Below are 25,348 nucleotides of genomic sequence, written 5' to 3'. Positions count from 1 at the left end.
CTCCATTGACAAGTGGATCCGTTTAATAGAAAAAGCAATGAAGAAATCTTCCATTGCATTAAGGATTGAAGAAAGTGAGTCAGATACAGGAGAAGGCTTTGGTTGAATTTTCTATTGACCATGCATATAAAGGTATCATGGCAAGCATAACTAGTTCAATTCTGATTGTCAGTCTGTTACAAGCACAAGCAAGAATTTGGATTCACTACTACATTTACCAGTCTAAAAGTTCTCCTCCTACACAACTTTTAACTCTTTGAGCCATGCTGTATGCAGGGGACAAGGATCTGGTTTCCCCTCGGCAATTGCCTTCTCAGAGATTGAGTAGAACCATCCATTCCTCCATTTGAACTGTGAATAAAACAAACTTAGCAAGAAACAATTATAGCAAATTATGGTCTTCCCAAAACTTTCCATAGTGTGAATTGCAATTTCACCTCTTTAACTGCTGTTGGAAAGTGGGCCACTGCTCGTGAATAAGCACATAGCCTATCCTCCATAGCTTCTTCAAATGTTATACCTTTCTCCCCCGCAGCAGCAGATGCGAGTTCTGCAATGAGGCTTGACACCTGAAAACATAAACTTCAGTTCATGTGATGGACAGATACATAAATGGCAACAACATCCTTTAAAAGCTGATGCATCACAAAAACAATTAGTTTAACAATATTTGCCTATTAGGCTTATTCACCTCATGCCATAGATGCGCTGGTAATGCAACTACAGAAATAATATTATTTTAATTTGATTTTATTCTTACTTAAGGAAATCAATTTGGAATAATGTGCAAGTAACCAAACTAAAATGCTTCACACATATAGTACTGTTGACAAGAATGCTCCACCTCAGAGCGGTATTCCTTCTCTACATCGCCTACAGTCGCCCCAGGATGATGAGCTCCAACAAGCATGAATGCTGAAATCCATATGAGCTTTTCCAACATCTGCTTCTGAAATGCTTCTTTGTCAAGGACCTGGTAACACAACATGATACATAATTTAGTTAAATAAAGTAACCTATGAAAATACAGGAGAAAGGTTATTAGTCCCTTAAGGCTTCCTCTCAGTATGCAATTTAGATTTCAGACCTTTTTGTGTACCCGTGTGATCCCTAAACTAACAATTTTGAACCAATTCAATCCACAAATTATTAACACCATCTACCAAGATGCATTTAACATGTTGAACTGGAGGTATCATGAAAATTTTTAATCACCAGCAAGTAGAAAATATTCACATAAATGATTATCAAATGGCCCAAACTCCTATAATAAGTCAGTTATCGCCTTATGACCAAACTCCTCCTGTCACCATGCCCTGTACCCCATTCTTCAACCAGCACCAAAAAAACCTCCCTCTGTCTATATTTATGTCACAAACTCAGTTCTCTCTTTTATCTTTTTCCTAGAGGTTGCCCATACTTTCTCTCCTAGAATGCTTTAATAGAGCTCAAATAAACCACCCCAAACCCATGCACTGTTTTCGTCAACAACCACCAGTCAAGCTCCAAAACACCACACATTTAATTATTGTAGCAGGTTTGATACTGTTTGATTTTGTTTGTGACTTGTATGATACCAATTCTAATTTTAATCATATAACATACTGTTAAATATTGGGCCAATATACAATAACCCAATCAAATCAACATTCGCCCATCATCTGCAACTTCACTAAATTCTTCCTCATGCAAGAATTAGAAATGTGACTATATCGATCAATGAATTGTAAGTTTCTGTTGTGGGAAAACCTAACCATTTCTTCATAGAAATCATTCTTATAACCAACATTATCCAAGGAGAAAGAGCTTAATAACTGGGGCAGCTTTATTGCTGCACTTCTCTTAACCTAGAATTACACAAAAACTTTAAATTTGAAACACAAAATAGACATGAACTAACCCATAAAGCCATGTAATGATGCCACAACAAGCACAAAGAAAAACAAACTAAATCACCAACACCCACAGATGACTTCAATGAAGAAGATTGAATTTTCTTGTGCTTCTATTATAAGAAAAACTAAAAATGATCTCTCAATTTGCATGAGTTGATTCCAACCTATGAAAGCATGGACAGGCTGTTTACCCATACATACCAGCTGGTGTCATATCAGTGTTTGACATGGACACATCTCTGACAACGCGAGATACATGTTGGATGTGTGGCGATACACCACCAAAAGAAAAAAATCGGACACAGCCAAGACACACCCAGACATGAAAGGGACACAGCTGGACATGGGATGGAATTTTTCTTTTGTTGAATATACTTTCCCAAATCTGGAATCAACAATCATAGCAAAATTTCATATCAACCCCTCATTAAAATCAAGATTTTGAACCCCAAAAATGATATTACTATGCTAATAAGGTCATGGGCCCATGGCTTTTTTGTTGCATATCTAGTTTACTCATATTGGTAACTTTTAATGTACATTTTGATTTAATTGAATTGTGAATGACAAGACAGCTTTGTGAAGAAATTGATTATATTTGAATGACAAGTATCAATATTTACATTTATTAATATTTTCTTATTGACGTGTCCTGCCATACCCTTGTTCTAATTTTTTAGAAATTATCGTGTCGCCTTGTTTGTATGGTGGCATACCTGTATTGCATGTCTGTGTCTGTGCTTCCTAGATTCCAACCATTTCTCCAAAATCAAGGAGATAAAGGGTTGTGAATCTCAATTAAAACATAGAAAAAAGGAGATAAATTGATTGGGTCGTGATAGAGAAAGTGTTAGTTGTGGGTTCAAGGGACAAAGAAAGGAAGAAATGTGGTGCGCAAGAGAGGGGGAACGCCAGAGCCACGGGGGAGAGTGAGGAGAAAGAGAAACAGATGGATGTTTAAAGTGAAAGTGGGGTAAGTCCAGACAAGCTTGAGGAGGAAGTAAAGGAGGAAAACATGATGATTTTCAAATATTCAACGTGAGATATGTCAGGTAACTCATGTCAATTATAGTCACATGGCTCCTGTCATGTGTCATACTTAGCAAGATAGAAAGACTTAAAATAGCTAACAGAGTGTCAAATCCTGGATTGAACTTTGGAGCAAAGTCCTAAGTCGGGATTTAACCATCTTTTCCCTGAAAGTTAACAATTGTAGTCAAACAACATTAATAACAAAATTGAACAGATTCAATACCCGAATTTCACCGATAGCATTCAACCAAAGAGAAGTTTGAGCAAAGACTTGTGCATCAAGCAAAAGTTCATAAACCATTGGTGCACCTTTTTGAAGGATAACAATGAAAATGTTTCTTTTACCTTGCAAGAGAGGCCTCCAGCATGCAATCTAGTAGCTATAGCAGATGCCCATTTCCCATATGCTGCTGTTAGACCTTCAGGATTTGTGTCAGTCTTCCCATCAACAGGAGGTTCCCCAAGTTTTGATACAGCAAAATATGCCAGCACTTGGTCTGCATCATTAAGACCTTTACTTTGAAGCCAGGGCTCCAGCATGCCATTCTGGAAAAAAACCAAATCTGCTAGATTGTCAACACCCAATGGATTATCAAATCATTTTTTGAAAGCAATTGAATCAACAAAGTTGCAGTGAATAAAGACGAAGTCCATAAGAGGGGTAAACATAGCATTATATATTCAAGTAATTTGAAAATGACAAAGGACATAATATAAGAAATTTTCCGCAGAATAATGCATCATGATCAAATCATTTAAGTATCCAAATCATGTACAAATAAAAATGTAATTGAGCTATGTAATGGTATTCTGTAAGAACCCCGTTTTCAGGCAGTGACTTCGAGATCAAGTTGTAAACCAGTTCAAACTTGAAGTCACTGTTAAGCTCTATGTTTGAGTAATACAGTAAGCAGTGAGAATCCTACAGAAATTCTTGATGACAAGATAGAACAAAGATATGCTAAGCATGACTAACAAATCTAAATCTCACCAACGGACATTGACTTATTAAACATTCACTGGAAAGTTCATTGAAACACCAACAAGGAAAAGAGCATTCTTAAACATTCACATAACAGCTCCAAACTTTATTGAATTATTAAACTGTTATAAAGAAAAAAATGGGCTTTTTTCATAATTATCCATGGAACTCAACAATTAAACAAAAACACATAAAATGATCATTTGTTTTTTTTTTAATTAAACCAAAAGGGGCAAATAGAGGGTATGATCAGGTAGTGGTACCGTCCCAACGAGACTTAGGAGTGGCCTCAAGCACAGACTCAAGATCATCATTCCTAGTACAAACCAAAATGGGACCTTCAAAATCAAGCGGCACGGGTTCACCTCTCTTCACCAGCAAATCATCCCCCTTTCCCATATCTTGCAATGCCTTTCCCACTCTTCCACCGCCAACAATCACTGAGGGCACAACCTTAGCAGCAGTAGTAGTTGGAGTTGCGGCCATGACAATGGAGATGGACTTCTTTGGTGTAAAGATGAGTGTCGAAGTGAAAAGAGTGAGTCTTGGAGATATGGGTTTGGAAGAATTCGAGCAGAGGAAGGAGGAGCTAGAAAGTGCAGCCATGATGATGGGTGGGTTTGGTGGTGGACTTTGGAGCCATGATGATGGGTGTTATCGGTTTATTGAGACAAGAAACGAGGTGAGAGCCACTCGATTCTCAGGTGGGCTTATCAGTTTCTATCCAGACGAGAATCGAAGTGTTCCTTTTTTCTTCTGGACGGGAAAAAGGAGTATTATTTTGGAAATTTGGAGGTGAGAAACAGTCCGAATAAAAAGGGTTTAACGAGAGGTGACAAAAAAAAACCAATTTCTTATGTTGTTTTGCCCCATATTACAAGAGTTCTTTTACTTTTATAGACAAAAGAATTGAAAACAACAAAACTTACACATGAGTTTATAGTTAAAAGATAAACATTCATATTTTACATAATGAACGGAAAAGATAAAGACGAGCACAAGATAAAGATAAGTACAGACTACACTCATACTGACAAATAATGGTCAGGGTTCTAGTCATAATTTATTTTCAGATCAGGGAAAAGGTTAAATTTCACTATCATCTGTTGTTTTATTTCTCTGCAGATATATATATGCAAAGGAAGATCTTTGAGGTCTGTATCATAATATCTTTTGTAAGTTTCACAAGATGACTTTATAGAGAGTTGTACAGTCTTATCTTTAGGTTGCTTTATAGAAAGCTGTGCAATCTTATCTTCATTAATTTTTTTGTAATCTCAAAGCTTTTGAGATCATTCACGAGGATCTGGGATCTCGTCATTGTATTCTTTTAATGTTGCTTTTAATATGATCATGATAAGATCCAAGTGTATTGAGAAAGTAGTCCCATGACATCTATATTTCTAATAAGGGCTAGATGTGATCAGGGATGATCTTATTATGTTTGCAGATGTGTCTTTGAAACTCCCTGTATTCTTTTTCAAGTTCTCTGATGTTGTAGGAAAATGACTTATATGCCCATGTTGAGGGAATGGTACCAACCTAGGTAGTTCTTCCATGTGTCACAAAATATTGAGGCTTGTAGAGAATAAAAATGACCACATCTTTTTTTTTCTTTACTTCTAATATGGCTAATTCTTTCCAATGAGAATGTGGATAGAACCATGTGAGGATATCCGTAAAATTTTTCCGCTATGTCTCGACTTCTTCATTTATTGTTTTTTCTTTGAATTCCAAGAAATCCATAATATGAAGTTGGATACCAATGTAGTAATTATGTGTTAAGTACCAAAATATCCATTTTAATTCTTCAGGAAATTTCATAAACTTGTAGTAAAAAGGATGGATGAAAGAGTATTTTGGATGAAGGTCATAAGGTTTCAGAATAAGACCACCATATTTTCTAAAAACTTCGATTTGGTATTCAAAAATTATCTGCTCAGTTTTTTGGTGAAACGTTCCTTCTTGGACTAATTTAAGGAATTCAAAAGGGTAGTCAAGATGAAGATTTGGAGCTATTGGGATAGAGGATGATCATAAAATGTAAGTTCTTAGTTTTGGTGTGAACCTTGAGGGTTTTGGATTGAACATCATGATTTTAAGTTCTTGAGTAGGTATGATATTAAGAGGTAGGAGTAAGTAAAATTGGACCAAATGAATTCAATGATTTGACTGAATTAAATATAATTTGGATCAAAAAGTTTGATTTAGTTCATAGGTTTAAAATTTTTTGTCTAATCCATTATTTGATTGATTTTTTATATTCAAATTTTTAGACTAAACCAATTAAAAAATTAAATTTAATATTTTTATATGATGTACAATGTCAAACCCTATTTTATAAAATAATTACGACGTCATTTACATCCTCAATAGAATGTTTGCATGTTTAGGAAGTTTAAGGAATCGTTAAAAGACGATATTGCCCCTAATGGTATCATTAAGTCGATTAAGCCTCGAACTAGTTCAAATAGGAATTTTGAGGTGAAATTAAGAGTTTTACAGTTCAGGGACGACTCAAAATGGTAATTCGGAGTTCGAGGATCAATTTGGAGTCAAACCGAAATTTTTACTATCTAGGGGCAAAATGGTCATTTGCCACCTAGAGACAAATTGGAAATTTTAAGAAAAGATTTTTTTTTTGGCCCCATTTAACTTATTGGAGTATGATTTGAGTATTGGAGTATAATTTGAGGGTTTGGCAGTGAAAAAGTTTAATTTCGGTGATTTCTGGAGTGTAGGGGGAAAATCGTAATTTTTCCACCCACGGATAAAATTTGAGATTTTGAGAGAATTTGGATCAAATTTGACAAATTGGAGAATGGTATGAGTATAAGGGATGAAAAATATGTCTATGGGCAATTTTTTAGTTTTTAGGGCAAAAATGTAATTTTTGACTTTTACGGGGGCAAAAGTGTAAATTTTAAAAATTACTCCACCAAGACTTTGGATAAGTCTAAGAATTTTATCTAAGCTATGGATATGTGGGACAAGTGTATGGTGAAAATTTGAAAATAAATGGATGGCTAGAATTTAAGGAATTAATAAAATAAAAAAATGAATAAAATAATATTATATTATTTTAGCCTTTAAAAATGTCAAAATTCCAGAATTCTCATCTTCTTCAGCTGTCCAAACCAGGAAAGAAAAAGGGGGAAAAGAAATAAGAACCCTAGCTGAAAAAATTTGGGAAAAATCAAGAGAAATCAAGAAATCAAGCATTAAAAAGGTAAATTTCATTGATTTTCCTTGTGATTTTCACTACCCATGCATTTTTTCTCATTTCCATGCAAAATTAGAAAGTGGGTATGGACACCCATGCTGGCAAAACCTCCATGGATGAGTTTTGAACTTGAGTTTTGGTTGATTTTAATTGAATTAAGTGATTTTAGTTAGGTTATATTGAAATATAGCAAAAATAAGCTAGAGAAATAATTTTCTCCCATTGAAACCCATTATGCTGAATTTTCTAGAGTAATATTGGCTGCTGATCTTGATGTTTATTTGAGGAATTATGATGAATAATGATGAATTATGAGCCTAGAAAAATAATAGAAATTTTCGAAGCAAAAATATGAATTTTTACCTACTAGGGGTATTTTTGTAATTTACTATCGGGACTGATAATTTGCACCACACTGAGGAACATTAAGTCAATTTGGGTGCAATTGAGGTATAGAAATTGAAAAAAATTAATTTGAAGTTTAAACGGACACGTATATCGATTTATCGGGTAAAAGATCGAAATAAGCTAATATCTCGTTTAGGCAAAATTTAGACATTTTGCACTTCATATCATGCATTAGTAGTATAAATTAGTTTATTTTGGTTTAGTACCAAAGTAGTAAACCTCTTAATTGTGCAATTTGTCAAGGTGGCGAATCCTCTGGCAAAGGCAAAGAACTCGCACTCGAGGAGTAATAGTTGGAGTACCCGAATTTAGTTTTCAAAAACTATGAGTAAACTTATTATCGTTTTAATTATCTAGAGTAGTTTTATACAATTGTGTGATTTTATGGAAAATGAGTTTAAATGGTAAATTGCTATATTTTAAGAGAAATTATGATTTTATAAAATGATTTTATAAATTTTCTGAAAAATCAAATACTGATTTTGAAAATAGAGTAATTGGAGACTGCCTGCTTGTGTTGTAAATTTATGATTTTAAATTGAATGGCTTATGACAATAAATGAGCATGAATGGCTGAACTGATTTTGGTGTTAGAATTATTTGTACTGTGTATTTAGCTTTGAGAGGCTAGGTTGCGATAAATTGCCATGTCATGTAGAAAAAGATTTTATAAATCATGTGGTAGATAAAAAATTAGCTACTGCAGTGGTGGGGGGTTCCGTGGACCAGCCTATTAGAGGGGCACGGTAAACTCTTTTATATTCTCACCTCGGTCGTAGAGGCGCGTAGGGTATCTCCTGAGGTGGGCTTTTTGAGTGCACTTCAAATGGACCACCGCGTGAGAGTGAGACTCAGCCAACGCCAAGGAATGACTATATTTCAAAATAAAAATATGATTTATGCGAAATATGAATTTTTAACAACCTTGGCGGACTCGGTTGGATACCCCTGGTCCAAGTGTCACCTAGTACAGGATTTGGCATGAGCCAAGTTTTGAGTAATTCACGAGCCATATTGATTATTTGGTTGAAATGAATATTCGTGATGTGAAAAATTTGCTAAAGTTAATTATTTTTTTAATTGTCTCCATTTACTCACCTTTAGATAGTTTAGATGGTGTTTGTTTACTCATTGAGATTTTATAATCTCACCACCCTCAATTCCCCACATTTCAGATTCAGGATAGCCGATAGATGGCTGATTGCATCGAGGACTTCAGTTAGCTTTGCATTGTCAAAATTATAGGTTCACAGACTCGCATCTTATTGGTTAGTTGGAGGCCCACGTGTCATTGTAAAAGTAATTTTATACTTTCGTTATCTGATTTAAACTATGTATGAACATATTTAGCTTTTACACCATGTTTTTGGCGAGTTTTGGTATTATCGAAGAAAAATGACGAAAATGCCCCTATGAGCTAGAAAATAATATTTTATTGTTTTGATTTGGAAACGACTTATGATTTCTTGCGGAAGATTTAATAAAATGATTTGGAAACGACCTATGAGCAAGATTTAATAACTGTCGCTCATCGGGGAGATGCGGAAGCTGATGCTAAGCCTTGCGAGGTTCCGATCTGTATTCGAGGTAATGAGTGCCTATCGGGACTTCGCGGCGGTTGTCACGGGCTCGATGGGAGTTTCGGGTCGTGACATATAACATATAAGGATAAACTTTTTTTAATCTTACAAGATAAAAGTGTTTTCAAAAATAATTTTTTTATTTTAATTGTTTTTAACTAAGAGAAAAGATTTTTTAATAAAATTTCCCTTAATAAAAACTCTTCATACTCAAGCGCACGTGTTGAAATTTTTTTTTTTTTTTTGAGAAAGAAGAAATTAACTTCACCACTACTCAAGAACAATAATACAGAAGTGCAAAAGTTAACAATAAAATATTTAAATTATTAAAAAATACAAAAAGATAAAAAAAGGGTTATTGTCATAATCATTCTCTTATATACACCAACAAACAAATGAAGAGAAAGAAAAAGAGAAGTGAAGACAAAACTATTTTGGTTTTTGATGAGTCTCTTGTTTCTTTTTTTTTTTAGTTGGTGGGGTTGTTATAGAAGATCCTAAAGCTTTAATAGCTAAAACCCTAAGGATATAATGGTGGTATGCAATAGTTGTTACAAGAGTTTCGACAAAAAGATCAATCTAGAAAACTCAAAAAAAAAAATATTGTTATACATCATATTGAAAAAATTTTTTGTTACACGCCATGTTTAAAATGTTTAACTTCAAAAGTTTATGTCTTAATGAAATACAAAAATAGAGACTAAATTACACACCATGTTTAAAAAAATAATAGAGTAAAATACCCTCATATTCGTAAGTTTTTATTGAAATTATACGGAAGTCCATTAGTTCTCAAAATGAACACTCCACTCCAAATGTCTAAATGACGTTAAAATTAAATATAAAATATCTAAGATGCCTTTTTTTTTCTTTTTGCTATTATTTTTTCTCTCAAGCCGACTGGTGGTGTCCCTTACACTAGCTGACCATCCATCTCCACCTTGCACTCCATGGAGTGCACTAAATCTAGTGCTCCCTTACGAGTCTCGATCTGGCTCTCCAAGTGAGCCCTAGGTTTGGTGCTCCTTTGAGAGCCCCGGTTAGGCTCTTTAAGGGAGCCCAACCCCAAATCGAGCTCCCTAAGGGGAACATTGGAACTCTCAAGGTGGAAGCCCTAATTGGGCTCCTTATGGGAGCACCGATGCTTATTTAGGGAGCCTACCTTTTTTTAAAATTAATAAAAAGTTAATAAAATTATATATTGGTAATTTTTAAAAATAATAAAGAGTAAAATTATCTTTTAATATTACCACGTCATCAAATTAACGAAAACATTAACAATTGACTAACGACTGTACTAATGTGTTTAATAGAAAATATTTTTTGAGACAGAATGTCTATTTTGGAAATTAATAAATTCGCTTAGAATTTCAATTAAAACTTAAGGGGTGGAGGCATTTTACCAAAAATAATATTGTTACACGCCATGTTAAAAAAAAAAGTTATTACATACTATGTTGAAAAAAAAAGTTGTTACACGTCATGTTTAAAATGCTTAACTTTAAGAGTTTATATCTTAGTGAAATATAAAGATAAAGAATAAGTTACAAGTCATATTAAAAAAAAAATTGTTACATGTCATGTTTAAAAAAAAAGTTATTATATGCCATGTTTAAGGTGTTTAATTTCAAGAATTTATGTCTTAGTGAAACACAGTGATAAAGACCAAGTTACATGTCATGTTGAAAGAAAAAAAAATTATTATACGTTATATTGAAATTATTACACGCTATGTTTAAGGTGTTTAACTTTAATAGTTTATGTCTTAGTGAAATACAAAGATAGAGAACAAGTTACACGGAAAAAAAATTGTTACATGTCATGTTGAAAAAAAAAGTTATTACACATTATGTTTAAGTTATTCAACTTTAAAAGTTTTATATCCCAGTGAAATATAAAGATAGAGATCAAATTACATACTATGTTTAAACTATGTCAAATTTAATAGATTTGTTATACGTCAAGTGTATTAGAGTTGTTATATGTAGGCATGGCACGCAAAAACTCTGGGCAGTATTCTAATTTATAGATTTCACTTATATAACTTCAACTCATCATTTTTAAGGTTTTGTGAATGTAAATAAATAAATCCTAAAAACATACATTGATATCATTTCTGCTCTTTGATCTGTAAATCGACGACAACATGACGAGAAATAAACAAAGAGGGATGGCAATGATAGTAAAATTAAAGAGAGTTGAATGGCGGAAGGGAGAAATTGGGAGCACAGTAGAAGGATGAGAAAGAAAAATCGATAAAATTAGAGTTTCATGATAGAGAAAATGGGAGCACAGTAGATGGATGTGAGAGAGAGAAGAAAGTGATAAAATTAGAGAGGGTTGGATGATGAAAGAGAAATAAGGAGTAATGCACGTGAATATTGAAGAGAGAAATCAAAAAGAAAAATTGTAATAAATGATTTAATTTATTTAAAATGATTTTAAAAGTATTTTTGTTAAATTATGATAAAAATTGAATAAAAATAGTTAATTTTATATTAAAAATTATTTTTAAATTATCCTACGAGTTGATATTTTTCATAATTTCTTCTTATACTTATATAAATTAACATAATAACTAAATTATCATATATAAGTATTTTAGCTTAAAAATTTCACTTTCAATATATAAAATATTATTTTTAATTATTTACATATTTTATTTATGGTATATTTTGTTAATATGTTACTATTACTTTGTTAAATATAAAAATTTAATTTTCAAGCTTATAAGCACAAGCATCACCTCATGGGAAAGGCGGGCGGCTTACCTTCGTATTCAAAGTTTGAAACCCTGTTCCCGCTTCTCGTCCATGTAGAATAAACCAATCCCCTTTCTCAATTTCCAACATATTCATACACAAAAGGACAACGAGCTTTGAATAGTTACCGTTGATGTCACCAAACCCAGACGGCCCACACATTTCCCTATACCCTTTCAAATTCAAACCTTTTTTCTTTGTACAACAAACCCATCGCCTCCCTGATTTCTGCCACGTGGATTGAACCCCGGATTAAAGCTGTACTTAGGAGTAGTTGATGCCTCGTAGGCCTCGTGCTCTGCTCCCTTCTCATTGATTTACTTTCCTACTTCCCTTCTCAAACGAATGACTGGTTTTCAAGATTTCTAACAAAAACCCAGAATTCTGAACCTGTCTTTGCCTTCTCAAACTGCAAAATGAGTGATTTCAAGGAACCTTTAGTTCAGCGTCAAGCTTCATACACTTCTCCTTATGTCAACCCTCTCACTGACCTCAAACACAGCCGCAGCTGCAGTGAAGGGAACCATGCAACCTTTACAGACAACAAAGAAAATGTTTTCTTTGGTGTTGGCAAAGAAAATGCAGCTCCTACAACAAATAATGGGTCGTCGTCATCATCTTCTTCAGTGGCCAAAAGGATCACTCATTTGAAATCTTTGTCAACTATTGGTACTTTTGATGCTTCCAAAGAAGTTTCAAGTTACAAGTCTTTGTCTACCGGGAAGGTCTTGAAAGAGTCATCCCTTCAGTTCTGTATGCAAATGAATGAGCCTGACAAGGCTCTTGGGTGCAAGTTATGGGACCCCATTGATTCAGAGAATTCTAATTCTTTGAACATTTGGGATTATTCAGATTCTGAGGCTGCCCCAGCTTCTTCTTGGTCTACATTGCCTAACAGGTTAGTGTCTGTATATAGCCTACTGGTTTTACTCGTAATATATTTTTAACAAGTTTTTCTGATCCATATTTTTACTCTAATGTCGGGTATTCTGAAAGTTAAAGTTTGAAATTCTAATTTTAAAGTATATCATTTTATAGCTGAAGCCTGAAGGTCTAGTGGATATGTATTTGAACAGAAAAGAAAAGCTTGTCTTTAGTGGGAAAAATGGGAAGGATGGCCTGTATAACTTATACCCTTTAATCAAATGATCATGATGACCATGGTTTTATATATGAAGTTCTTTTGACTCTAATTCTGGATTTATCGACCTGTGACTGATCCTTCTTTTTATTTCCTTTTCCAAATCGTTTTGGTTTGGTGTCTTTTGTTATAGGGCCTTGTTGTGCAGGCCGTTGCCGCTGGACATAGGCAGATGTACTTGTGTTATTGTGAAGGAATCCTCACCAGAAGGATTGGCGGGTGGTACTCTGTATTCACTTTATACCAATGTAAGATCTCCATGACTTGTAAGAATTTTGCCTACCTTTTTTGAGTTGTTGGGAGAATTTTTTTTCTCATCAGACTTGCTAGGGTTCTAGTAACATCTATATCCTGATCATCTGGATCAGCCCTCAGAATCCATTCATTTAAATTTTCAATATTCTATGTTGCTTAGGAGTATTTTTGGATGGTTCATTCCAAGGCACATTGCCTGCATGACATTGAACAACTAGTGGTCTACTACAAATACTTGCAGGGTAGTTGATCAGGGCAATGGCCAAAGGTACCCCACTGACTGAGTGAGGTCATGAAAATGAGCTAGAAATATCGCCTAACTATAAAAAGAGATTCTAATGAAATCCTACTTTTAAGTCCAGTGAAATTTAATACAAGTGAGTCAGTATTTATTTATTAAGACAAGCATAGAATCGGCAATCAAGTGTTTGAGTTTGTAGTTATCTTTTATCTCATTAGAATCAGAGAACTTTTCATTTGTTTCTTTGTAACTAAATTGTTAAACTTCTTACAGATTAATGTACAGCTACAAGTTTCAAAAGTACTTTTTCCTCCAAGTTTCTCCTCAAGTTTTTGGTTGCAGACCAATTATCCATTTACTAGTTGTAAACAAAAACTAAAGAGGACATAATTTTAATAGCTAAAATGTTTTAAAAAGAAAATCTTTTATGAAACATAAAAAATGAGGGAAAATTGAACAAAAAATGAGAATATTTTAGTTTTAGTATATTGTATTTGTAGTATTATAGAAAAAGTAACAAGTTTCGAGTTAGGTAAAAGATAATGATGATCAACAATTGGATACATTGAAATCGGGAGAAGCTAGGTGGCAATTATATATAGTATGAATAAAATATTTTTCCCAAGTAAATTACTTATGAAACTTTAAAAGAAAATGTAATAGGTCTTCTAAGATAGTAAAATAAAGAAGGATCTATAAACAAAAAATACTTTTATTCTATTTTTGTGGATCTTCTATTTTAATCCTTTGACTCTTTTGTTGTGTCAAATACAAGTTATCATAGAGGTGATATTGCAAATTCTGTTCTCCTTTCTGCAAATTAAGTTTCTGAAAATTCGAACATGAAATCATTGTTTCTGACTCTTCTAGTTGACAGAAAGTGTTAGATTCACAAGTCATAACTTTTGTAAAAACCAGTATACTATTTTTATTTGTAATGATTACTTAGTGTAAGTAGTCATAAAATAGCTATCATGGTATCTTTGCCTAGATTTCATCAGTAACTTCCTCTGTGACTTCTGCATGCCTTTTTAAATCTCCTGCCTGGGTTTGTTTACTGGTTCCAGCATTCTTTTGTTTCTTTCTTTTTGTCTTTTCTGTCAATAATTAACTGGTAATTTAAGTTCAGATTGTGCAAAAATCATTTACCATATCCTTTTCTATCTGTGGATCTGTTTTCATGTTAATTTAATAGGAAGGTCAAGGAAGACAGGATCGGAAACTAGCAGTAGCTTATCACAAGCGACAGAATGGGAAATCAATGTTCTCCATAGCTCAGAATACAAAAGGGATACTGTCTAATTCTGATGATAGTTACATTGGACTCATGACAGCTAACCTCATCGGATCAAAATACAATATATGGGATCAGGTTTGATCTCTAAAAAGGTTAAACTGTACTATGAGTCTGTAGAAAATGGCAATCAAAGATAGGGAAATAATTCTTACTTCAATTGGTTAATAATTTGCTTGATTGTAGGCTGGTCGCACCAAGTCGTTCAACAAACAGTCTAATCCTCTCCTGGGTGTCATAACGTAAGCACAGCATCCCCTCTCTGTGAGATTCATTTTCTCTCACTCTCTCCATTTTGTGGTTATTCTTTTTATTAATTTCTGCAGGTTCATGCCAACCATAGTCACCTGGACTGGAAATTACCGAAGCATGAAGGTGTATATACCTAAGCACCAATCAATGCAGATGAAGAATGTGACTCAGGTATTTAAAAAGATTCATTTATATAAGTTTTCCCCTCTTAATAAGTTATCTTTTACTCTCCCATTGTGATTTTTTGTATCCTCTATTTTTAACTATTATGGAGTTCAAAGAAAATAAGTTGGATAATCTATTTGTTTTTATGTAGATGCAACATATTAGTGGACTACCTAAGGACTGGGAGGGGAAAATGGATAAAATTCACAAGTTATTCTCAAGGATTCCTCGTTACAACAACGTAAGAATTTGTAAAGGTGTATTTTCTCATCATACAGAATTGAGGTTTTGGACTTCAGGTTTTTTTTAATCATTAAATTGCTTTGATTTGAGTCAGATGCTGAAAAAATATGAGTTAGACTTCAGAGATAGGGGAAGAGCTGGACTCAGAATACAAAGCTCAGTAAAGAATTTTCAGCTGACATTTGAGGTATCATAAATTTCTTGAGTTTGGTCCTAAGAATGACATAATTAAGAATTAGTTATGCACATACAATACTCATGTCAAAAAAAAAAAAAACACACACACACACACACACATGCACACCACCAACACTCACAGGACATATCACAGACATGAATGCATGTGATACAGAACTTGTGTACTTATATCTGTGTGATTTTGAATCTAGAGGCCCTTTTACATTAGGGTATGGAATTATTTTAACTTGGCTATGTATTCTAGGAGAATGGAAGGCAAACAATTCTGCAGCTTGGCAGGGTGGACAGATACAAGTATGTTATGGATTTCAGGTACCATTCAACCCGGTTTCTGAATTTCATGTGTTGCATTAAAGGAAAATATTTTGATCTTGACGTTTAACACAAGCATTTAGAAGTCAAGAACGAAGAAAAATTAAAACATATGTTATATTTCTTTCTTATGCAGATATCCATTGACAGGCTACCAAGCATTCTGTATTTGCTTGGCTTCAATTGATTCAAAGCTTTGTTGCGCAATGTAATTGAAGTCCATGGCCGTTTGTAGTTCAACCTCTGAACCGAAATTTTTTCAATTCCCAAGTCTTCATCCTGGAGCTTTTCTGCCTCACATTAGTGAAGGAAAGGTGACCATATTTGTTTAAGCATGAGAAGCTATATTAAGATTAAAGATGCTTTGATGATGATTAGTGTTTAAGAATCATAGCTTCAATGCAAATATTGCCTTCTAATTCCCCACTGATCCTAATTTATCCTTGGTCCACTAGTGTCATGTTTCTATGTAATTTCAGATATAATTACACAGATTCATTTGAATTAATTATTTGTTCTTCCATGCAGAAAAGATGGTTTATTCCTTTCCTCTTGACTTGTGTATATTGAATTCAACAGCCATTTTGCTTAAATGTTTACCATCTTATGCTGTCATGAAGACTAGGTGATAGCAATGTATTTTAAAATTATTTTCCCTCCTTAGAGACAGACAATGTCATCCTGCCAAAAAGGTGATGGGGAGAGGGAGTGATGAAGATTCTTGATCTTCCAACTGCTCTTTCCATGTGTAGCAACTGCATGCATGATCAGCAGTTGAATTTTATCTGCTACTTCAAAACAGTTGTAGTTTCTTTTTGCATGACTAATAAGAATCAGAGTTTGCCATGAGCTTTGGGGTTCGTTTTCAGCGGTCTTTGTCACCTTTCATTTGATTTGAAAGACCCCAGCAATGTGGAACCAAATGTATTCTTCAACAGCTTCCAACCCAGTACTGCATTACTTAGCTTCAAATCTCCTTTTGTCGACTTGTTATTTTATTTCAGTGACGAAAGTTCAAAGATGCAATTTCTTACAAAGATGAGACTGCAAAAAACACATCATCTAAGTTCATACTAATTAAAGACAACATTTTATGTAGGTAGTCTCATAAGGAAACTTCTCCTCATTCCTGCTTATTTTAAGACAAAACTGACAAGGTTTTCTCATTGTGAAGATTTTGTGTTTAAGACTATTTGATTAATATTTTTAAGCATAGTATTCAAAAAAACTCTTATTTTATCTAAAAAAATTTAAATAATTTTTTTAATACATTCAATCAAATTCTTGTGCTTTTTTTTTTTTATCAAATTAACTCTTATGACTAACGGTTCATTAATTGTGATTAGTTGCAATGTAACTTGTCATTTTATGTCACGTGGTGCCAACGTGGTGTGTTGATATGTTGTAATAAATAGTGACATGACATATTTATGTGGTATGATTATAGTGTCATGTGTCATTTTTCAACTTTCATGTCACTGTTATGTGTAATGGTGAGCAAAATCAATTCAGATAAATTAATCCACCCAAATTAAATGCAATTTGGGTAAAATGGTTCGATCTAATTGGTCCATTGAATTAATTGGTCCAAAATATTTGGTTAAATTGATTTTTTGGTCGGTTCTTGGTTTTAAAATTTTTGGATCAATCCATCCAAAAACCCTAATTAGTTTTTTATATATATATTTATATATATATAAATATATATAATATTATAATATATATATTTAAAAAGAAGTCGTGAGATTAGAATAGTTTTGAAACNAATTTGATTTGATAAAGTAGGACTAGAACTCAAATTTTTTGAATAAAAAATATATCACCTACTACGAAATTAAATACTCGAGTGCCTTAATTATACCTTTAATATCTATAAAATGATGAAATTTTAGCTTGGTTCTTGAAGTAAAAATAGGAAACAATATGGGTTTGGTTGCAAAGTTAGACAATAGGGTAAGTGAAGTATGATTCAATTTGAAATAGTACTCATGATGTCAACGACACGATTAACAGAAATTGATTGATTAGGCGTCGGTCAACAAAGGAGAAACAGTATTTATATATTAGGGAAATTAGTTTCCCATAAATATAACAAACGAACAAAACTCCAAGGTCGAAAAGCAAGTTGATGGAGATGTTATAATAATTATTTAATTGCAATTTAAACATTGATTGTCTTGTATTTTACCAGTTAAAATTACAGCACATTTACGATAATTCTAAGTTAACATGTTGGTTTTTAATAGTTATATTTTTTTTTGAAAAGTATAATTTTTTAATAGTTATATTGACAGAAGGATTAGTTGTACTTTTATTTAAACATAGAGGCATCCAAAGGTTACGTCAGCTTTGGTTTTCTTTTTTCAAAACCAAGCTTGAGTTTGGTTGGATTAGTCTATTTAATTATTATTATTTTATTATTAAATTAATAAAATTTTATTTTATATTTTAGAATTAAAATTTAATGAAAATGTAAGTCATGAGCTTGAACAAATAGTTTGATTCGTGGATACCTTTCTTTTCACATGTAATGCATGCAGGGTTTCCCTTTCATAGTTTAATGAAATTTTAATTTTTATTTATAAAGAAAAGTTTTATACTTTAATTGTTATAGCAATAGTGTTAATTGTCATGTGTTAAAATTTAAGTTCAACCTCATGTGACCTAAAACTTTGAAAGTAAAATTTAAGTATGTTTTAAAATCTACGAAATAACAGAAACCAATGAAAAAAAAAAGAAAATTTTTGAGAAATAGAATGCTTTATATTTTTTTAAGACGTGCAACAAATGAGGAGAAGAAGCTTATTTATAGACTGATGGCTCCTCTTTATTAAGTAAAAATAGATTACAAGAAAAGGATAAGATAAGATAAGTGATTTAATTTGAAAAGATAATATTCAAATTAAATTCAAATTTTATTCAAATATAGTAAATCTATATCTAAACCTAGATATATATTAATAAATGTAAGAGTTCAAATCAAATTACACTACGTGAGTTAGATTTGTTGTCTGACCTATTTTGTTCAAATCCCCCGCTCAATCCAATAACGCCTTCATTATTGAAAGATGAATTGTTATGTCGCGATCGTCCTCTTCCACGTCTTTGCGTGGAACAACTTCATTTTGTACACTTTTGGCTTTTTCACACTTCTTTAGAATGCAGTGTCTCCTAGGCACTTGTTGTGGACCAATTCTCCTTTACCTTTACCTTTTGGTCACACGCAGAGGGAGCCTCCTTATGTGATGGATGGGGCCAAAACTTTTAAAATTTTTTTAATAACATATAAAAATTTTTAAAATTTTAAATTTTTTATATATTCTATTACTTGCTTCCTCAAAATAATGTTTTATTTAATGATTAATATAAATAAAAAATAATAAAATAATTTCACTTATCTCACTCAACTTTAAATTTTTTTTTAATTAGTATATGTTTATTTTTTTATTTTTATTGATATATATATATATATATATATGTGTGTGTGTGTATGCGCGCGCGTGCGTGTGAAAGACAAGTTAAAAAAAAAAACATGTAACATGTCTTGATATTCTTGATAGAATATGCTTTCATTTCATACGCAATTTTCATTATTAATTATGAAAACCAACTTTTCCCTTTCTGTTTTATGGAAGATTTTATACAATTTTTCTCAAAAACCAAAAAAAAAAAAAAAGTGTTACATTTTGAGATGCATGAGAGGGAAGGATAAAGTATAGATAGTTTGTATCTGGTTGTGGTGGGATGATCCTCTTGTGATTCCTGGGCTTTTCTTTAGCGCCATGCTTGGGAAATGTTTTATTTTGTCCCTAACCTTTCAATCTTTCCATTTAAATCCTAACCTCTTGTTGTTATTCCAATAATGTCTTATTGTTAAATAACACTATTAGAAGAAAAAAAGAGAGAAATGTCCAAATGTTAAAAATTAAGATGGTTATTATTGTAATTAAGCAGCAGTACTTTCCATCCAAATTAACGGAATTATCAAACAGAAGAACCAAATTTTAATGCTTTAAAAAAGTTTGTGATTGAAATAAGAAATTCAGAGAAGGTAGGGATCGAAATGAAATTTATTTAAAAGGTTGAGGAGCACCGATTCATTTCATGCAAGGAAAAATAGTACGGGGTCGACCTAATTAATTATTGCACCACAGGTGTGACCCCTTCCTTCCAAATACCAATTGCCTCACCCTTCCAGCCATAACCATCCTCTGTGTCAGTAGCGTCGACCTTTCACCAAGAGCTCATAGTTGGGACGATTCCCAGACAATACGTACCTTAGGCAGAGAGTACTCTCAGCAACTTACTTATCCAGAAAATTGTACCAGATTATGCAAATTTAATTTTCATTCACTTTCTAGATTTGTGATTTTTTTTTAAAAAAATACTTCAAATACATCTATTTTATCAACCACTATTAAAATCCAACTAAATTTGTCATTTCAACACCACATAAACGCGGACATGGCATGACATAAATTTTTATCATGTGAATATCTACCCAGTGACGGATCTAATAGTTTGTAAGAAAAGTGACTGAAGGGTAATTGTATAAAAATATAAATTTATATATTTCAAATTTTATACATAAAATAATAAAAAATAAAAAAACTAGACCGTTACCACTTCCGCCATTGTATCCACATGATGATAAAAGGCAGACTCGTGCTCGATTTTTTAGATTGAAATTTATGCCACATGACATTGAAGTGATAAATTTTGTTAATTTTTTACAGGACTTGATGAAACAGATAGATTTATCATTATTTTTAAAAATAAAAAAAGTTTAAAATTGAATTTCAAAAATCAGGAATGAAAATAAAATGTTATGTAAATGATTGACACATTTTATTCCTACTTGATCTCTATCTTAAGATCCAGTGTCTGATCAACTACTATCTCCCAACAAGAGAGACTACTCCATGTTCTCCAATGTTCAGTAAAACAAGAAATATATAAATGAAGATTTTACATTGCAATAGAAAAACAAATGTGAAAAAGAGGCTCTAAAATGCCAATGCTATTTATTAAGAATCTGTGACAAATGAATGTCTATCTTCATCTTTATCTACATTTAAATGAACCAATACAAATAACTAAACTCCCTTTTTCCAAATTTAAAACGAACGAAGAAAAGCATTTAATATTAATAAAAAAAAAATCTAATTGCCCCCTTCACCTTACTCTTGTTGCTCATTGTCCTTCCCCGTTACTATCCTTACCTTTAATATATTCACATATTCTAAAAGCGTTCATACCATAAGGATAGACTTATTTTTCTCCAAAAAAGTTTATTTTGACTCTTAACCATCAAGTTCACAATGAAACATTGGTGTTGCGAATGGATTTAGGTGGCCAAAAATAATATCATCACCTTCAGTGTAGCTGCTAGAATCTTGACAATCGAAGTAGGTTTGAATGTCGTCCGGAAAGCTTCGACGAGGTAGATCCCGCTCCGGTGGTGTTGATGGACAATTAGTGGCCGAGGTTTGCTCTAGCATTTCCTTAAATTTTGATGATTGTAACAAAAGCCCTAGTGCTGATGATGCTGAGGCACTGTTATCATTACCGCCACCGCCACCACCACCTTCGCCATCGAGTCGCGGTGGAGTCGTCATCGAGGTTTCACTAGTACTATAGCTTTGAGGTTGGATGGAAAACCCTATTCCAATATTGTCATGGTTAGGGCTTGGGGTTGAATTGGTGTCACCATTAAGGATTTGTTGAGGGTTTTCCGAGTTGTTAGGGTTACTTTGGTGATTTGGACGTATCCATTTGATGTATCGGCTAAGGTCAAAGTTTGTGACTGCATTGAGTCCTCGGTACTCTATGGCTGCCATGTCATATGCAGTAGCTGCTTCCTCTTGAGTAGCTGAAAAAAAAAAAAAAATCAGTGGTAGTTTAAGAATTAAAAGTGAAGACATAAATAATAAAGTGGAGAACTAAATTTGCATGCAGATTTCGGTGGAGGGTTGGAGATTTACTCCCAATGACTTTTCGAATCTTAAATACAGCTGAGAAGGCAGTTGAGGTTTGGTGAACTATATCGCAACCAACTGGATTTGATTACAAATTCACTTTCATCGTTTTCGCTTAGTCTGACTTGTTCGGTCCGTATTTAACTATGTCTCAAATACTATATAGAAATTTATTTTATTATGTACCAAAACAGATTAAAACTGTATTAATTAATTTGGAGTCTTGGCTATATTAAATTTGATTGACATTGACTCTTGGTACAATCATAACTTTCCGTCTGCCTGCCCTGTCAACTGAAGTTGCTAAGGGAATTCTGTGCATAAAGTTCAGGTACTACAATTTTATCTTCCTTTTGACATGGAAGGACAAGGTACTATAGTTGTACTTCTATGGAGGTCATTTATATATATATATATATACATCTGCCACATACTATTGGAGATATTTTTTATTTGCCAAACAAAATAGATACCATTTTAACCAAATTATATGCATATGGTTACTTATTGCATCTCAACCTATAATTGATTAGTAAGTTTACAACTTAATTATCATCAGTAAAAGTAATTGTCATTTCATTAAGGTATATGAGAGTTTTCTATTGACTAAATTAACTAGTCAATGCTAATTGAGCAATAGTAAAACTAACACTAATTCTTTTTCTATATGTAGGAGACCAATGTATTTCAATACATAATTCTTTCATTTGGCTAAAGCAAAACAATAGTAGGAAAAAATTTAATGCATCTGAAAATTTGACTTAGTCCTACTTCACGAGTTGGGTTCGAATCCCTGCAACCCGGGAGAGAAAGAGCGTTTTAATTAGGAGCAAGTAAATTAATTACCGTATGTTCCAAGGTAAAGATATTTGTTGCCAAATACTCTGCCAATTCGTGCTTCCCATCTTCCATTGTGGTGGTGCCTGCAACAAAATGATGAAGGAGTTATAAAGCCATATAAAGCCCCATAAGAGGGAAATTAATTTTTACAGCTAGATATATAGATTGCGACGCATGCATGGTTGGCTCACTCGACATATCAAAGTACAACATTCAACTCATTACTTCAACTAAAAGTGTGGACGGAAAACTATTTCTTACCTGGCAACGCCTCTATACTTTGACACTCCACGAGAAAAACCACTGCTTTTCCTGTAAATTAAATCCCAAAAAATAAATGAATGAAAAAAAGGGTCAAATTTTTATCATTTCCAAACCAGTAGGATTGAATTTAACTGTACAGATATATTTACTCCTCCTTAAAATCGGATAAGATCCACGAATTTAGAATCCCTAACAAATTATATTGTACAAGATTCGAATTTACTTGTAACAATTTCCTGGTCAGTAGAAGAAAAAGTTTTTCCTTACCTCCTCAAAGATCCGATATATTCTTCTTTTGATTGACCCTCCATTTCCTTGAGCTCATTTTCATAAGTTGATACCTACAATCAAAACATAATAAAAGAAACCTTCCTCAGGATTCAACAGCTCCAACACCAAACCAATCAAAAGGAAGGAAAATACTTTCCACAAAAAGATGAGGAAAAAAAAAAGTCTATCGGTGGCATGGGAAACATACTGGGAAATTAAGGATAGTGTCCTGTCCCCAGTACTTCAATGCTGCCAAGTCATAGGCATGTGCTGCCGCTTCTTCATCGTCATAAGCACCTAACCCGGAAAATTCATTACAACCATTAAATCCCTTCAATAATAATACCATAAATCTAATGCAGGCAAAAGAAAGAAATATGGCAAGTAGTTTCTTGAAATGACAAGTCTATATGTTAAAGATGGAGGAGAAAAAGAAGATGATCATCAGGTGGTAAACTCACCTAGATATACTGCATTCCAGTTCCATTTCGTCGTCGCCGGTACCATCAATATCAGCAACATCAATTGAATTATCAGTGATCGACAATATACCAGTGTTAAATAAACATGGCTAAGGGAGAAAGACGAAGATCATTACCTTGTCTTCCTTTTTTGTTCTGTGACTCGTTCCAGCAATTCTTATCCCACAAATGAGCTTCATACCGCCCTGTCCATCGGTGCCTAACTCAATAAAGAAAACCAAAAGTCAGAACAGAAGTTTAAGAGGAATAGAAATCCGGGAAAATGAAACATGTTGGTTATGGATTGTTAACCTTGTAACACCTCTATAAACCGAGCTGCGTTGGGGAGGACAGTCACGGGGAACACTTTTGCGAGTCCGTTTCACTTTGGTTGTAGGCTTTGCAACAGTAGCAGTAGTACCGTTTTCATGATCAGTACTGTTCTTCTGGGTTTTCTGTGAGATTTTCGCCATGAAAGCTGAGCTAAAGAGAAGTAGACACACACACTCTCTCTCTCTGAAAAACGTTTAAAGAGTCCGGGAAAGAAAGAGAGGAAAAAGAATAAGCGGTAAAGGTCATCCAATGAGAAGGGTTTAAAAGGAATGAGAAAAAAAAATAATTGGTTTGGTTTTTTACGAGGAAATGTGGGCAAAACAGAGAAGAGAGAGAGAGCCGGCAAAGTAGCAGTCTTTGTTGTGGCCGTCCTTAAGCGGCTTTTTCTCTACCCACTTTTCCTTTTGTCCTCACTTTTATGCCTTGGAAATGGAAGCACTGTTCCAAACTTTATATTTATATATTGTGTGACAATTGATTGGACTTTCAATTTCCGTTTTAACACTTTCTTTGTTTCATTAATTTCAAATCTACGTTCTTTACTAACCCTATTAAGTACCAATTTACTTGTCTACTTTTCTAAAGAGCAAAGAATACTAACAAATTAGATAAATTCTTTTTCTTTTTCTTTTTTTTTGAAAAAAATAACAAATTAGACTCTTTTTTATTGTAACTTAACTAATATGAAATTGGTTATAAGTTTATGTTTTAATTTATGAATTTTCTTAATATAGTATAATGGGACATGTAACAATCTTCTAATCTCGTTTACGAAGTTTAAAAACTTCATCGATAATGTATATAAAATAATAATACATAATAAATTGGGAATGATCATTTTTTTGCTTATTAATGCTCTTTTGTCAATTAACTCCACAAAGTTTCTTACCCTTTTTCTCTCTTTTTAAGAGGAAATTAAAGAAAAAAAAAGATTGGATGCAAATAAACTTTTGTTTCTACTCCTCTTTCCATTTCTTAATATATACAATACACACACACGCGCAAGAGTAATTTATTGTTGGTCTTTTCAAAAATTCTTTTGTAATGTATATAGTAAGTTGTAATGTATAATGAAGTTCAGACTGGTTTCATGTCCTTTCCAAGTTCGAGAAAACATCTTACCGAAAGGTAACATTTGAAAATATCAATTCACTTTAAAAACAATTTTTTACATTGAAAATTCCCATCGAAAAAACTAAATTTTTCATCGAAAACCACT

At 33.1% G+C, this 25,348-nt stretch overlaps 3 protein-coding genes across 4 annotated transcripts; 1 reads left to right on the top strand and 2 right to left on the bottom strand.

Annotated features, from left to right (window-relative positions):
- Nucleotides 85–4,723, bottom strand: LOC18595499. 2 transcript variants are annotated; one of them, XM_007023473.2, is made up of 5 exons: nucleotides 4,173–4,723; nucleotides 3,273–3,490; nucleotides 845–973; nucleotides 438–569; nucleotides 85–351 (listed from the first exon to the last, which is right to left on the bottom strand). In XM_007023473.2, the coding sequence occupies exons 1-5, from the start codon at nucleotides 4,513–4,515 to the stop codon at nucleotides 238–240; spliced, it is 936 nt and encodes a 311-aa protein (XP_007023535.2). In that variant the 5' UTR covers nucleotides 4,516–4,723; the 3' UTR covers nucleotides 85–237. The 2 variants fall into 2 exon arrangements, with proteins under 2 accessions (XP_007023535.2, XP_017978892.1); XM_018123403.1 differs by having other exon boundaries at nucleotides 3,273–3,473; nucleotides 4,173–4,722.
- Nucleotides 12,131–16,843, top strand: LOC18595498 (tubby-like protein 8). The gene is made up of 9 exons (XM_007023470.2): nucleotides 12,131–12,780; nucleotides 13,157–13,271; nucleotides 14,715–14,891; nucleotides 15,000–15,055; nucleotides 15,140–15,236; nucleotides 15,382–15,471; nucleotides 15,568–15,660; nucleotides 15,916–15,983; nucleotides 16,120–16,843. Exons 1-9 carry the CDS (start codon nucleotides 12,299–12,301, stop codon nucleotides 16,193–16,195), a joined length of 1,254 nt encoding a protein of 417 aa, XP_007023532.2. The 5' UTR covers nucleotides 12,131–12,298; the 3' UTR covers nucleotides 16,196–16,843.
- On the bottom strand, nucleotides 20,973–24,531 carry LOC18595497 (AP2-like ethylene-responsive transcription factor At1g16060). Its single transcript, XM_018122548.1, has 8 exons — nucleotides 24,109–24,531; nucleotides 23,934–24,016; nucleotides 23,797–23,805; nucleotides 23,544–23,632; nucleotides 23,333–23,406; nucleotides 23,063–23,113; nucleotides 22,808–22,884; nucleotides 20,973–21,855 (listed from the first exon to the last, which is right to left on the bottom strand). Exons 1-8 carry the CDS (start codon nucleotides 24,267–24,269, stop codon nucleotides 21,287–21,289), a joined length of 1,113 nt encoding a protein of 370 aa, XP_017978037.1. The 5' UTR covers nucleotides 24,270–24,531; the 3' UTR covers nucleotides 20,973–21,286.

This window comes from Theobroma cacao, chromosome 6, assembly GCF_000208745.1.
Source record: "Theobroma cacao cultivar B97-61/B2 chromosome 6, Criollo_cocoa_genome_V2, whole genome shotgun sequence".
NCBI lineage: Eukaryota > Viridiplantae > Streptophyta > Magnoliopsida > Malvales > Malvaceae > Theobroma > Theobroma cacao.
This window is presented reverse-complemented; position numbering and strand designations above follow the sequence as displayed.

Bases quoted from the DNA above. Each gene is read 5' to 3' on its own strand.
- LOC18595499 (XM_007023473.2), bottom strand. From the start codon at position 4,515: ATGGCTGCACTTTCTAGCTCCTCCTTCCTCTGCTCGAATTCTTCCAAA. The intron at 974-3,272 runs GTAAAAGAAACA...TTGTGTTACCAG, and splicing joins CTGGAGGCCTCTCTTGCAAG to GTCCTTGACAAAGAAGCATT. The intron at 570-844 runs GTGGAGCATTCT...TTATGTTTTCAG, and splicing joins AGAAGGAATACCGCTCTGAG to GTGTCAAGCCTCATTGCAGA.
- LOC18595497 (XM_018122548.1), bottom strand. From the start codon at position 24,269: ATGGCGAAAATCTCACAGAAAACCCAGAAGAACAGTACTGATCATGAA. The intron at 23,407-23,543 runs GTATGTTTCCCA...TTTTGATTGTAG, and splicing joins ACACTATCCTTAATTTCCCA to GTATCAACTTATGAAAATGA. The intron at 21,856-22,807 runs GTAATTAATTTA...TTTTTTTTTCAG, and splicing joins TCTTTACCTTGGAACATACG to CTACTCAAGAGGAAGCAGCT.
- LOC18595498 (XM_007023470.2), top strand. From the start codon at position 12,299: ATGAGTGATTTCAAGGAACCTTTAGTTCAGCGTCAAGCTTCATACACT. The intron at 14,892-14,999 runs GTTTGATCTCTA...GCTTGATTGTAG, and splicing joins AATACAATATATGGGATCAG to GCTGGTCGCACCAAGTCGTT. The intron at 15,472-15,567 runs GTAAGAATTTGT...GATTTGAGTCAG, and splicing joins GGATTCCTCGTTACAACAAC to ATGCTGAAAAAATATGAGTT.